This window comes from Lagopus muta, chromosome 1 (assembly GCF_023343835.1).
Source record: "Lagopus muta isolate bLagMut1 chromosome 1, bLagMut1 primary, whole genome shotgun sequence".
NCBI lineage: Eukaryota > Metazoa > Chordata > Aves > Galliformes > Phasianidae > Lagopus > Lagopus muta.
Genome location: NC_064433.1, coordinates 152,723,886 through 152,739,001, shown reverse-complemented (window position 1 = coordinate 152,739,001; position 15,116 = coordinate 152,723,886). Strand labels below are relative to the sequence as shown.

General features: G+C 33.9%; 1 protein-coding gene across 15 annotated transcripts in view; it reads right to left on the bottom strand.

Annotated features, from left to right (window-relative positions):
* MYCBP2 (MYC binding protein 2) overlaps window positions 1-15,116 on the bottom strand; it is a 205,796-nt gene that overhangs the window by 28,504 nt on the left and 162,176 nt on the right. For 9 of the 15 annotated variants that reach the window (XM_048967518.1, XM_048967527.1, XM_048967548.1 and 6 more), the window contains 11 exons: window positions 13,311-13,412; window positions 8,988-10,628; window positions 7,653-7,822; window positions 6,865-7,109; window positions 6,142-6,324; window positions 4,261-4,418; window positions 3,426-3,625; window positions 2,881-3,030; window positions 2,301-2,461; window positions 1,575-1,731; window positions 580-804 (listed from right to left, as the gene is read on the bottom strand). In XM_048967518.1, the coding sequence (XP_048823475.1) occupies window positions 580-804; window positions 1,575-1,731; window positions 2,301-2,461; window positions 2,881-3,030; window positions 3,426-3,625; window positions 4,261-4,418; window positions 6,142-6,324; window positions 6,865-7,109; window positions 7,653-7,822; window positions 8,988-10,628; window positions 13,311-13,412 (3,392 nt within the window). The remainder of the gene's footprint in view (window positions 1-579; window positions 805-1,574; window positions 1,732-2,300; window positions 2,462-2,880; window positions 3,031-3,425; window positions 3,626-4,260; window positions 4,419-6,141; window positions 6,325-6,864; window positions 7,110-7,652; window positions 7,823-8,987; window positions 10,629-13,310; window positions 13,413-15,116) is intronic. The other 6 variants (XM_048967583.1, XM_048967645.1, XM_048967628.1 and 3 more) reach the window with 3 other exon arrangements.

The window sequence follows — 15,116 nt, the reverse complement described above, 5'->3', positions numbered from 1 at the left end:
AGTCTTTACTATCACGGTGATACAGTTCTGAAATGTTGAGGCCTACTGGCATTACCAAATTGGTATATTAAGTTAACTTAAGTATGCTATAATTTCCCTACATATAACAATTCTGTGTTTTATGAAGTATTATCACTAGACAGAACACAAATGGAGGCAAAAAGGTAGGAATCTTCATGTAGGACACAGTGGACAACTGTACATTGTCAGAGTCTAGAAAGTCTACAAAATAGTTTGCATCTTATGAAAGTTCATTATTTGAGTGCTTCTACAGAAATGACAAGCGGGGAAATAATCTTATTAAATAATTAGATGCTTGAAAATGCATGTGAAATTGAACAGGCCATTAAGAATTACATTTCTCAGGTTCATGTCAATTACATGTTTCATCATCAAGTTCATTATATCAGGTACTGCTTTCAAAACCACAGGAAAAAGAAAATTTATTTTAAAATGTGAAGTTCTGAATTGAAGTAACACAATCATCTGGATGGACAACATTGTGTTTCTTGAAAGATGAATTATATATAGCTGACTATGCATTTTTGTTTTTCATTTCTAATTTCTTTTTTCTCTTACCCCAAGATCTCTGGAATTGTCTACATGAACACACACATAGCGTGCATTGATTCCTTTTACACAGTTAATTGTGATGTTTTTAGTTTTGTTTTTATCTTCATCTCCTGACTCCCAGAATGTTTCTGTAGATCCATCTGTTAAACTACCAATCATGGCAGGTCGACTGGATGTTTTAATGTCAACAATGCTTGTTAGGTCTTTTAGACAAACCACTATACACAGTTCCTGTGAAAGCAAACAGAAAATATTTAAAATTTATTAAATCAATCATGGAATCATGGAATGGCTTCGGCTGGAGAAGACCTTAAAGATCATTTAGTTCCAACCCCTGCCACAGGCAGTGTTGCCACCCACCAGATGAGGCTACCCAGTATCCCATGCAGCCTGGCCTTGAATGCCTCCAGAGATTGGGCATTCACAGCCTCCCTAGGCAACCTGTTCCAGCACCTCACCACTCTAACAAAGCCCAAATGCAGGCACTATTTACACCTTAAAAATCTTACACTTTTTCTCTCCAGTTAGGAGATGTGTTCTTTGAATTAAAGAAGCCATTTGTCAGTTCAAATTATTCAGGCCTTTAAACCAAAGGAAATACCATTGGCTAACAGATAAACCCATTGGTAAATGTGTAAATGTATTAATGAGCAGAAGAAAACAATTTAGAGCTATTCATTGGAAGTATTAATCTTGGCTCCTCAGAAGAGTAGAAGGAAAAAAGATGTGAGCAAGTTAAGAACTGGAACTATTTAGCACTTAAAAACTGAACTCAATGAACTAAATGAATTAGCTAAATGAATAACATAGATTAAGGGCCAGTATCTGAACCTCTGAACTTAAATAATGAAAACCTGAATATCATCAGCAGGATTCTAGCGATTTACTCAAGCAAATATGACATTGCAATGAAAGATATTTTCATTCCATCAGAATCGTTACAGGAACTACATGCTGTTCATGGTTGATCTCTGCTTTTGAGAGAGAGGCATAATACTGACCTGACTCATGACTTCAAAACCTGACTGTATACTGATACTAAAACTTTCTTCACTGTCTCCATCATCAGATTTAGACAAAATATTGTTGATATGATGGAAAACATTGCTCTGGTGCAGGAACTGATGGTCAGATTGTTTGAATTTGAGACTCCAACACCTGGAAACACATTTAACAGATTTTGATACTTTGAATACCCATTAAAAGATACAACCCACCAGCAAAGAATGCTATTAATTACATTTTTGGTTCTCAAAATGTATTGAAGAAACCTTTAACTTCAAATATTTGCAGGATAGTTTGTTCCTACTTTTTAAAGAAAACAGGAATAAACAAAATAGAATCATTATTATTAAATTTGCAACTTCAGCATCAAGACACAGGAAAAAGCTTACGAAGACTATTCAGGTGACAGATTTTTGAGTAAAAAGTAGACTACACATGCAGATAGTACCACATTCTTCAATAGAAAACGTATTTTAAAATAGTAGGCAATACAAAACTTTAAAGGAAATATATTTTCTCTAAAAATCTTTTATACCAGTACACATACAAACACATACATACATACTTTACATGTATCTTCCTAAACGTAAGGAAATGCACACTTACTTTCTTACAAGAAACATAAAGATGTTTTCAACTTTGAATCTATACTGCAAAATCTGTTCACCTATAACATTTAGGATGTTTTCAGTCTCCTAAGAATTATTTTACTTTGTGCTTACCTTAAGGCCATTTGCTGTAATGCACTACCACTGGGCAGAGACATCATGAGATCAGAGATCGTTTGGAGTAGACGGTGAAAAGTGTGGGGTAATGGATGAGCTGCTTCCCCAGCAATCACTATATCAGACAGAGGATGTTCACACACTCTTGTGTCTTTCTCCTTAAATGCAAAGCAATTTGTATTTTATTAACAGACTTTCATACAAAAAAAAGTTAAAGCAAACAGTAGGTTGCTGGATGTGGGGTTTTCTGGCACTAGATTAGCGCTTTGCTAATGACTTCTTTGTTTGTTTTTGTTTTTTTTCCTCACACCTAAGAATAATCATAAAACTAATGCATTAAAAGACAGGAATTCATAATCACACAAAATCTGATAATTTTAGAGGAAAAAGTAATTCAACTGTGACTATTTTTGACCTCTTTTGAGGTCAAGTACAGTTTATACTAAAAATTTAAATTCCATAGGTAAAGTTTTGTTTCATAGAGAGGGTGTAAGGATCCTTTTCACATATACCAATATCATTTCTAAGTTATTAGAAATCAAGGGAGATACTGAATTTATTTCTCAACCTCACATACTTGTTCTGCATTTTCTTTATTTGATTTATTTTCTTCATCCTCCTCCTCTTCAGGTTCTACAGGTGCAGGAGTCAGGGAAGCCACAAAATGCCATAAAATATCATGAAGAGAAGTTGTTTGAATGACATTACAAAGAAGCCAGTTAAAAGCCTAAAATAAAACACACACAGGGAATTTCCAATTAAGTACATAAACTAGGATAAAAACACTTCATGTAAAGAGATATACTGATGCTTTTGGACAGTTAAATAATTATGCAGAGTATAAATCCATGTAAAGCCTTGCTCAATAACTTAAAGAATCTATTAAAACAACAGATGTATTTCCAGACAACAAACATATTATTGAAGAAGATTTTCAGGTAATATTTTTGTATTCTTAACTTCTAGAGTTCATAATACATTCATAAAAGTCAAGTTTTAAAATGTTTTTTTTTCTCGCTTTTATACCTACATGAAAATTATAAATAAAAAGCCACAAGAAAAACACACAGAAATTACATATGTCCTATTATAATCACAAAAGATCCATTAGTACATTAATACCTCCATGGCAAATACTCGGCAAGCAGACTTCCGTAAGGCTTGTTTCATTGCTATTTCAAGTCCTTCCAGATCATGATGCTGGATTACAAATGCCAACACCGGCCACTGGAAGTTTCTCTCTCCTTTGGAAAGAGAGCTGTGGGCGGAGATTAACCGAGAAAGTTCAGGAGATGGATGTCTCAGGAGAGAGGACCCCACTTCTATTCAAAAGCAAAAAAATATGCATACATTAGGTTGCTTGTGCATTTTCATTTTACAGCCACAGTAAAAATAAAAAGCAGCAGAGAAATTTCAGAATTGATAAACATTTTTCTTTTTTTTCTATCAGAAAAAAACGTAATGAAAAAAAACAGAATGGAAAAATGATGCTTCAACTGAGAGTATAAGCAGACAATACCATCAAGAAACTACCATGTTAGCTTTTAAATTAAGCACAGAACATGAACCACAAATTTCAGAACTGTAGTAATCCCTGATATTTTCTGAGGCTAGTCCTGTGCAGATTATTAATTAAATATTGGTTGTCTAAGAGAAATAAAAGCAATTATATACATGTATATGTATATTTAAATACAGAATTGTCTACAGTTTCCAAGAATAACGATCAGTCCAATGCGACATCCTCAAAATTTTTTTTTTATTCATTCCATCAGAATCGTTACAGGAACTACATGCTGTTCATAGTTGATCTCTGCTTTTGAGAGAGAGGAATAATACTGACCTGACTCATGACTTCAAAACCTGACTGTATACTGATACTAAAACTTTCTTCACTATCTCCATCGTCAGATTTAGACAAATTTTTCCAATATTTTTCCAATGTCTGCACTTTTACCTGCATCTCCACTGTTAACTCGTCGCCTGGGGATTGCCTTTACACGTGCTGGCAAAATGGAGTGCTGTTTGTCATATTCTGATGCAACAACTGAATATGACCTTTGAAAAACTGTGCGCTTTGCAAGGTCTGTATCTGTTATTGGACTGGTTTCCAAACTACAAAGAAATCAGAGAAATTAAAGATTCATGAGTAAATATGTACAGTGTTTTCAAGTTATGCATACATATTAAATAAAGGAACATGCATTCAATAATGACAATGCTACTGCTGCATGAAAGTTTGTTTGATGTACCTAAAAACTGTTTATACCCTGGAAAAGAAAAAATACGTTAGAATTGTATATGATGAAAAAGCATGAGAAGACTTCATAAAAAATATAATAATGTAACTCGTAAGTTCAAAGAATTTCAGTATTTTTCAGAGAGAACACAAACATTTTGATGATGCCTGAATTGAAGTTTCAGGCAAAATTGTACTGAGAATGCATGTAAAAGTACCTATGAAATGAATTTTTATTATGCAAGCCAATTGAAATTTAGAGTATTAAGTGAAGGAAATGTTTCCAACATCTCCAGCCTTAAAGTCAATTTTCATTTGCTACAGCTATGTTTCTGACATGTTTTACTCCTTACCTTCAGTGGACTTCTTAGAGTCTGCAGTCTGCAGAACTCCCAGCTTATGCTGTTCCTATAGGCCTCAGGAAACCATGGTGTCCACAGTTTTAATAAAGGAATATACCAATACGATGCATTCTTAAGGAGTTTTCTTAGAAATGTTCTATTTATGAAAAGACTCTATTGCAGATTATAGTATTACAATAAACTGCTTTTTCAGTCAGTATAAAATAAGAAATTGAAATACATAAAAAAATAGATCAAAAGCAAATTTTCCCTTTGTTACATCACTGATGTATGAAAACCTCAAGCATCTATGTTGATTTAGGATTATTATTAAGTAATAGTAAGAGTCTTTTTTACCCTGGGCAAAACAGAAAAAAAAATCTGTAATTGTTTGAATTGGATTATAGAAAATTTGACAAAATAAAGACTTGGCTTAACCTGGTAAAAATCACCTAGCACTCTTGGTCCTGGATAGCATTAAACTGCCATTTCTCCACTGACATTTTAACTTTCTACAGAAAGAAACACCAAATTTTGCTTTGAAAATGTAAAGTAATGAAATTCCCTCTTAGTCAAACCTCCCTTCAAAATGAAATCTTGAAGAGCTACTACTTCTTAAAAGGGTAGTTCGTCCACACTACAATCAATCAGTTGTGTCACAGAATGGAAATACAGGGGAAAAGTGCTAAATTTTCAGCTAAGTTTCTTGGACAACTGCTTTTCAAACAATGTCTTCAGTTTTGCAGTTCTGGCGATTGTGCAAACTGCATTTGCCTCTAAGAGAAAAATAAGCAGGCCTGAAGTAAGGACGAGGGATTTGTTTTCTTGAGGTACACTAAAGATTTTTAGTGAAAAGTCTTTCACCAAGAGTGCTTGGTGAAGAGTCCTTCATCAATTTCTGAATGTATGACTTGTTTTTATTTTGTTTGTTTTAGCATATTTTGGCTGTGAAATCAAGACCTTTCTAAAGAGAAGCAACTGATCTGCAACACTCTCAAAGTTTTAAATAAGGTTTGCAAACTTGCATTACCAGTGCCTGAATATACATCAGATATGCTATCCTTTACTGAAGACACTTAAAGAACAGTTTCTTGTGTTTTGGGTTTTTTTTCTGCTATTTCAAGAGACTGATCTGGGCTGACCTGATACTTTAGCTACCTAATTATGACAATGTTTTCCATTATCTTCATTAAAAAAAAAATTAAAAATTTAAAAAATTAAACTGTTCTATTAATGCATTAACATTTGTATGTAGTACCTAGACGAGAAGTACCTGGGGGGCATAGATTTCATGTTACTCTCTGGTTCTTCAAAGACATTAGGGCTTGCATCAGGAGTAACTGAGATGTATGGTGCAGGTACAGAAGTTGAGCGGAGGTACCTCATTTCATCCTGGAAGAGGTTGTCATCCTGGTATCCAGCAAAGTTTTCATGATGATGCCTACATCAAATAAGGTTTCTTAAGTTAGGATTAAGAGTTACTGAATGTACAAAATACTTCCTTGAAAATACACGTAAGCAGCTAACACAATTCATTTACTATTCACCTAATGAATACAAGCTAGTTGCAATTTCCATCTTAGGGCAAAATACAGTGGCGTTTTCAACTGATGAGTTAAACAGTAACCAACACAGGGGCTGGGAAACCCATGATAGACATAAGACACTAAGAGTTTACTCAATTTACTCAGAAATACTGGGCAAGCCCAGATTTTTTGCTTCCTTGTTACTATTTTGAATGCTGAAGAGGGAACAGAAGCACATATGTCTGCTAGAACAATGCATTAAGTTAAACTCTTCAGGAAATTCTAAATTCTTTGGACATAAATGATGCTGCTAAAAAATACTTAGCATCCAAAAGCTATTTAGGCTACACTTGATCATACGGGCAAATACAGTCTAAGAAATTGAATAAGATCAGGAAATAATACCCTAAATACATGAATATTATAATCAATATTTGTAAACTTCCTTCAATTACCTTGCTAAAGTCTGTAGATACAGACATGGCATTTTTATGGGAAAATCTTCAGAAATTCCTTCTTTTAGACTCGGAAGTTGAGATTGGAATGCTTTTGCAGGGTGATAGCAGAGGATACTAGGCTCAGCAGCACTGCTCAGCGACAGCAAATACAGTGCGTTAGCTTTAATCACTTGGTGAGCTTCCATAGTTGGCAAGGCACGAGGAGTCTTAACTTGCATTGGTTTTCTCCTAGATTGCTTAATCTATAGCAATTAATGAAAAGAAAAAAAGGTGTATTTAAATTATTCTTCATCTCAAGAGAAGCTATCAATATCACGTAGGTAAGCTGCTTGATTCTTCCTGTTATAAAATGATGCTGTTCTAAAATAGTACTTTTAACTTTTTATAAAAAGTTGTAAGTTTTCATGTTTGCTTCACAATCAATTTTGTGTGCAAAAAGTTTCAATACATTTCGTTTTATTTAAACTAAAACTGTTCTGTTCTTCTTTAAAAAAAACTTCCACATATTTGCATATTTTAAGCAAAAATTTGAAACTAGATATGGCAAGAGCAATATTAGATGAATGCCTTTCATGCTAGTACTCCATTACTCTAGTTCACCCAAAGCTTGGTTATGTCATCACATAAAGACCTGAGTATGATCTCACGTAACATTATTGTGACATTGGTATTTCTCAAAACCTTCCATGATTCTGAAATTCCAAATTTTTCAGTCTACTTTCAAACTGTGAATGCATTACTATTGAGCAGATAGAGAAAAACATAAGATAAACAGATAAAAATACCTTCTCTCTTGCTGCTGCTTGCTTTTCACGGAGGTATTTTTCTCTGCATCGATCACATACCAAATACCAAGTGCTTCCTCCAATACCACCATCACCACAATTACCAGCCCATCCTCCACAGAAGTGTCCTATGCTATTATAACCTTGGCCACCAGCATAACGACCACAACCTACATACAGTTAAAAAAAAACCAAAAAACTGTTATTTCAAAATAAAGATTTTTTTTCCTATCTTCAAAACAGGGATGTAGGTGGGGAAGGAAGGTGGTTGCCTGTCTTTCCTGTTAACAGATTTAAAAAATTACAGTGCACATTCATGCATCCCAGTGGTATCTGAAGAATCCAAATACTTCTGTTTTCATGTTTTTATTATTAACATGCCCAATGCATGAACAGTTTTCAACTTAGCTTAGTGAATGTAAAGTCAGTATTACATGTTAGCCAGCATATCTACAGTTTAACATAAATTACAGACCTACAACATATCTAACAAAGCTTAAAAGGGAATAAAGTGTATTCCTTTGCTGATTATTGGTTCTCTGAAAAATTGAGAGAACTGATAAGTGCTGAAGATGAAGGCTCCGTAGTTTACCATACAGTATTAGAAATAGCGCATATGACATCAGCCTGAACTTCACTAACAGGTAAAATTGTTTAGCTGGGTTTACAAGCTAGAAAACACAAATAATTTTGTCACTGACAAGACTACTTATTACTGGCTACATCACAAGTATTTTTTAAACTCAGTTGACAAGCAAACAGTAGTTAATGTCTACCTAAAAATTATTTCCTTAATGATTCCCAAATTAAACTCCTGAACAGACTCAGGTAATGTGTAGAGGGAAAAAATAGCTGTTTCATATTTTACAAGCTGCCTTCTGATTAATGCTCACAAATCTACTAACCACACATTTTTTTCCTTTTAAAACATAGATTTTAAATCAAAGTTCACTGATACCAAGAGATAACACAGCAGATAATCAATAGTAGAATAAAAAACTTTTGGCAGCATAGACATGTGAATTAACCATAACTTATACTTTTTCTCCCTTTTTTTCAGCGCTGTTCAGAGTTCTAGAGTGTAACAAGTAGCATATTTCTGAAGTAGTACTGTAAAGTCTGATTGCTGATTTGTCTTTATTTCAAAAATTTTCTTCATGTTTGAGAGCCTATATCCTTAAGTACATTTGAATTTAAATTTAGCATGTGTGGTAAACCGTGTTAAAACATTAAACAAGGCAGCCTGACTTATTTCCATAACAGCAACTAATACAAAAATGTATGTGTATGATGTATTTTGCAGGCAGACACAGGAAGCAAAATATTGAATCTTACCTGGATGAGCTTGTCTCATGTGGTAAGTCACTGGATATGGATGTGATTCTCCACACAACTCACAGATTGTGTCTTTTTCAGGTCCTCCTACAGCTAGTTGGGCCATCTCACCAAAAAGATTTCCCCTTGGTCTGGCCTCAACCTTTTCTTTTTTCTTTTTCTCTTTCTTGGTTTTCTTGTTATCTTTGTCATTTTCCTTCTTCTTTAACACTGCACAAGAACCAGGACTTGGAAAAATCATATTTTGGGAAGCTGCTTTAATAGTTGCTAAAGAAATATCTTCCCAAAAAGCTACCAAGTGCTGCAGTGTTAATGGAAGAGGAGACTTGGATTTCATAGTGTGATGACTGGATGTTTCAAAGGAGGTAGTTTCAATTTTTCCATCCTCACACTTTTCATGCAAAGGTGGTTCTTTCAACATTGAAAGGACCTTGTTTTTGTTGATGCTGCCCATTTTAGATATATCTGGTCCATGGGGAGCAATGTTGAACATGTTAAGAGCAGAGGATATTTCCAATGAATGCCTATTTTTCAACTTGGTTTCTTTTTCCTCTGCAGGTTGTTGACTGAGACTGCTTCGTATTGGTGCATGCTCTTTGGACAGCTCTGGATTAAACTTCAAAAAAGATGAACAAGCCATAGCATCATGAACTATTCCTTCATGCCAAAGAAAAGCAGCGAACACAGCTCTAGCACATTCTGCAACAGAAGGTGACATTGCTTGCTTGGCTGGCTCTATGGACTTGGAGCCATCTCCTTTAAAAAGAAAATTGGATTTCTCTTTTTTGGGTCTTGTATGCCTACCAGCACATTTACGGCTCACTTTTGGAGATGCTCTCATGTCTTGCTCATCTTTCAGAGGTGCTTTCCCTATGCTGAAATGAACTTTACTAGAACTGTCGTCTAGACTTCTGAATTCTGTGCTGTCTTCACAAGTGCTATCTGTAATGCTGTTAGTCTTCAGAGTACTTGAAGTACACACTTCAACAACCTCACTGTGAAGGTTTTCTTGGACGACATGAGGGGATGGAGCTCTATTTTCGGTTTCTGTAGGTGTCACATCCTTTGTAATAATTTTTGGTTTGGGTGAAGTTGATCTCCCCCTTAAAGATTCTGTTAGTGGTACTTTCTTTTTGCGAAGAGTGTCTGGATCTAATGTGTAAGAATCTGATTTGGATCGTTCTCGAGGAGGATCAAGCTTTGTTTTTACAGGAGATGAAGCTTTCTGTGGTACCGTTTTATCATGGGGTGATGAGGATCGTGGAGAACTAGCACCAGATCTAACTGCTGTAAGTGTCTTTGTCTTTGGAGAAGATGACCGAGTTCCTGGTCCCGGAGATTCGGCTCTCAGACCAGTTGTAGTTCTTCCATCAGTTTTTAGTGTTTGCAAAGTATTATGATTTGGAGACAAAGATCTGCTGTGAGAATCTGACCGCAACTTTGCAGCATCTGACTTCAGCAGCAGAGATTCACTGGCTGTTAGGCCGTCAGTATTTCTAGGTTTCTTCTGGTCAGCAGCAGCTCTATTAATTCGCACGTCAAGCTTCGGTGACCTGCTGTCAGCTCTGTGTTTTGATGACATGTCTGATTTTCCTGCTGGAGAAATAGGTCTAGCAGCTCCTGAGAAATTCACTCGGTCACCTGTTTAGCATATTTTGTAATTAAATTGTTATATTTAACAGTGACATGTTTAACAGTACAAAACAAGAATTAAAGACCTGAATGCACAATAAAATTCAAAAGCATGCTTCTGTTCATGTAATGCAGGCAAATCTAAATACTGGTACATTTCTTCTCCTAAAAATATGTGCAAATGTACATTTCCAAACATTGGCTAGGAAATATTTACAAAAAACACATTATGGTGGTATCTAAAGGCATAGTTCACTAGTTTCTCAAAACACAAATAAATGAACTATATTTACTTCTCTAGCTACAATTAACTAAAGAATTAATAAAGCTAGGTGTTAACTAAATTTACCTTAGTTGCAACAGAAACCAAGAGTTATTTCTTTACTATTTCTGTGTGTCAGACTGATTGCAACAAGAGACAAGCAGAAAGACCACTTGTATGACCAGGTTTACTTTTCTTAATTCTCAAAAGTCAGGAAACATAGGAAGTAAATACAATTATAAGGCAAATAATTAGGTAAAAGACTTACAAACAAGCTTAAAACAATTCACATTATTCTATCTTGATTTTTAAGACCACATGCAATCAACGTTTTTCTCCTAGAACAGAATCTACTCATAATAACCTTCTTCTATTACTCTTAAGCCAAACCATTAGCCACCTTTAGCTTGATGCAGTAATTTGTTGTTCTCAAGTGCACTGAATTTACATGTGTATTACATGCCAAACTAGTGTATGTATGTAAGTAGCTTCATCAAACATTATACTTCAAATAGTTTTATGAGTACGAACCCTGTCCCTCTTATAGAACTCTGTTTTTTAAATTAAGTCAAGAAATGTTTACATTACTGGTAATAACGCAACACTCATCAAATTGTAATAATATACAACTCTCTTGAGACTACACCTCAAAGTCTTGAGCACATAGTCCTTCTGATTTGAATATGTTTTCATTACTTAAAAAAGAAGTAGCTATCATTGTAAAGTTTGTAAAAGTAGGTCACTGCACTGTGGATTTTTATTTATTTATTTATTTATTTTAGCATTAAATAGCATTAAAATGCTCTTTTCACTGGCTCAAGCACATTCTGGGGGAAAAAATAATTTGTCAAAAAATTTCAATCAATCAAAAAAATGTTTGCTAATTTGAACCATGATTTCTAATGGAAACAGAAATGACAGGAAGTCATCTTTTATTCAGTACCTTCAATATTTACTTGGAAGGTTGGAAATCTGTGTTTAGTTCCTTCTGCAATATAGAATTCTGAATTCTTCTAGTTTCGTATCATGAAACCTTATCTGCATGCTAGATAATATACAGAAGCATGGAAGCATGGAATGACCTGTTGGTTTTTTTTTGTTTTTTTTTTTTTAAACTAATATCATTAAATCTCACAATAAATAAATAAAGACTAGAAACCAAGATGTCTCCTCAGACAACAAAATATTTTTTGTTTCCTCTATGTTTAAGTGGCTTATAATAAACAGCTACAGGAAAAAGTTAAGAATATTTATATTAAAATATTTAACAAACTTGAGAGTTAGGGTGCTCTCCTTGCTTCCCAGCATACTGGACACACTAGGAGTTTATATTTCTCCACGATAAAAAAGAAATATTTTGTCTATATTCGAGGACAACATGCCAAATATAAACAGAACATTTCAAAAATTTTCATTATTGCTCTTGAGTGTCTTAAGTGTCTTTAACCTTTTTTTCTCAGGAGTTTTTGGGTTGTTTTCTTATCTGCATGTTTGTTTCAACATGGGGGGAAGGAAGCAGGCAGAAATAGCATGGTACATCATGTTTTATAAAATGACTGCTCTTGCTAGAGGAAAAAAAAGTGTTTATTAAATAGCAGTTCAACCAGTTTCTCAAGCCACTTTTGTTATTCACCAGGTCTACTGATGAACAATTTTTAAGATTTCTGCTTTGTGATAAATGAATTCAGAAATGAAATTACTTTATACATACTTTTCCCCCAAATAAGCAAACAAAAATATTAATTTAAAGTTTGCCAGATGTAGATATTATTATTTAAATAACTTTTTATAGAACTCCTCATGAAAGAAAAAAACTGAACAGAAAACACTTGTCTTCTTAGAGGACACAGAACACAGCAAACCATTCAGCAATGTATCACATTCCAAGTATATGCATTACCAGTTAAAAAAGTAGGAAAACATCTAGAACAAAAATGTTTTTGAAAAGCATAGCTTAGCAATAGCTTTTAGCAATGAAAAATATTTTTTTAAAGAAGGTTTCACTTTGCACATATACATGTAAATAATCCTAATTAGCATTCTGGAGTATCAGCACAAAAAAATGCCCCACATGAGAAACTGCGTAATTACATATTTGATTTATCTGTAAACAAAGAAAAAAAAAAGATTACTTTTTTTCCCTTCTACATTTCATTTGCCTTCTATATTTGCATTTGACAGCAGATAGTGTTATACTAGATTAACAGTTACCCATTTACAAAATTTGATAACTAAAATCCATACCCTGGATACTGCTATTCAGGAAGGCAATACTGAACGGCCATATCAAATGAACTCCTAACAAACACCAAACTTGAATAAATCGTATTAAGAGAATGAAATGAAAATGAATGTATGGAGGAAAAAAAAAAAGCAACACTTTCAATGCAAAAGCTGAATAACCTAGCCATGTTTGCATGCATACCCACCCTTTAGTTTGTGACAGAGAGATGAAATAGCAGAGGCAGGCCCAGCTACATCACTAGTTTTGTAAATACGCTCACGAGAAGCAAGGCAGCAGGATGGAGTGTCTACAGTGGAAAACAGTTGCACAGAAGCAACACAGATTCAATGGAAAAAAATGCAAATATAAAAACAAGCATTTAAAGTTATATGCATCTCCTCTTTTAAATATTCTTGAGTTCATCAAGACTCCTACATTAATTTTAAATGAGAAACAGTTACTTTAAAAGCTTTCCCTAATGCAAACTTCAAAAAATAAAATACTAAAGTATTAGTTTATGGGATCTCAAATGCACTATGGCTAGTCAATCAGATGGATGGTTTATTACGAAACCAGCAGTACCTGATTTTGAACACAAATCTGCTTTTAAATGTGAAATTTTAATCTGTAAATTCAGAGACTAGTTATTGAAACCCGTGGTATCTTCTTCAGATGACCATTTGTAACATTCTTTTGATAAAGTTAGAGAAGATCCAGACTTTTCTGCTTTGAAGTTTCACTACTCATTGGAAGAATGATGAAAAATATATTAGATCAATCAAAGCTATTTGTTTTCAAATCTGAATTCACCTCAGTAATGAAATGTTACAAAAATCTTCACTTGTAATGTGAACTGCAGTTTTGCAATACCATCAGAAGACCTAATTATCAGTAGAAGTTTCTATGAAACAGTATAGACATGAAAACAAATTTGTATCAACCTTTATAAATAATTTTGCTTTAAGGATTAAGGAAAAAAAAAGAAGTTAAACTCTGCTATAATCCATGATAGAATGAGATAACAACAGGGACTTCTAATTTCAAGTCTATGACTTTACTTTCTTATAACACTGTTTTTAATTCTAATTTCAATTTTTATTTCTTCAGGAAAAAAAAGTCAATTTCCCATTGTAAGATTTTGTACACTAGAAGATAGTTGGCTTTAGAAATACACTTTTGTACAAATGGAAGAAAAGTGCATTGAAAATAAGAGATTTTCATTCCTACAGCGCATAGTTGTTGTTTTTTTTTGTTCTTGTTCTTTTGTTTGTTCGTTTGGTTTGCCTTGGTTTGGTTTTTGTCTGGTACTGAATTTACAAATCTGTACACAAATACATTAAAATCCCTACTTTGAATAACAAACTATACATCCACAGATTCTATAAGGAGAAGATGTTCATTCATGCTTGAGGTAAGAATTTAATTCTTCAAAATGATAAAAGAATCCATATTTTCTCATTCTAGTACTATCACAAGTTTAAGAATAGCATTACTTACTTTGATGCCTACAAAAGTTTTGTAAAGATGCAATACCAACTGTATAGCTTTTGGGTAGCAGGACGTCAGACACTTCATTCATTTATAAAGTTAAAATGCAGGAAAATACATTAAGAATGCAACATAGCATTAAAGGAACACTTTTGTAAAAAACAAGCCTAAAAATGACAATTTTGTTTATCAGCTTCCCATTCTGTGAATAATTAAATATTTACTAAATCCAATTTAATGTATGCAGATTTTCATTTCATTCTTTCATTCTACATCTGAGAATATTTACATTACAATTCTGTAATCTAGTTTATGTTGAGTACTGTATCTGCACTCAGTCACTTCAAGGAGATTGGGTCAAAGAGAATGAGATTCCCACAGTCTCCTTGCTGCCCAGGGAAACAATGTTTCCTGGATGTGTTTAAAAACTGGATGTGGTGCTTAGGGACATGATTTAGCAGAGGGCTGTTAGGGTAGTATGGTTAGGTCATAGTTGGACTTGATCTTTAAGGTCTTTTCCAAC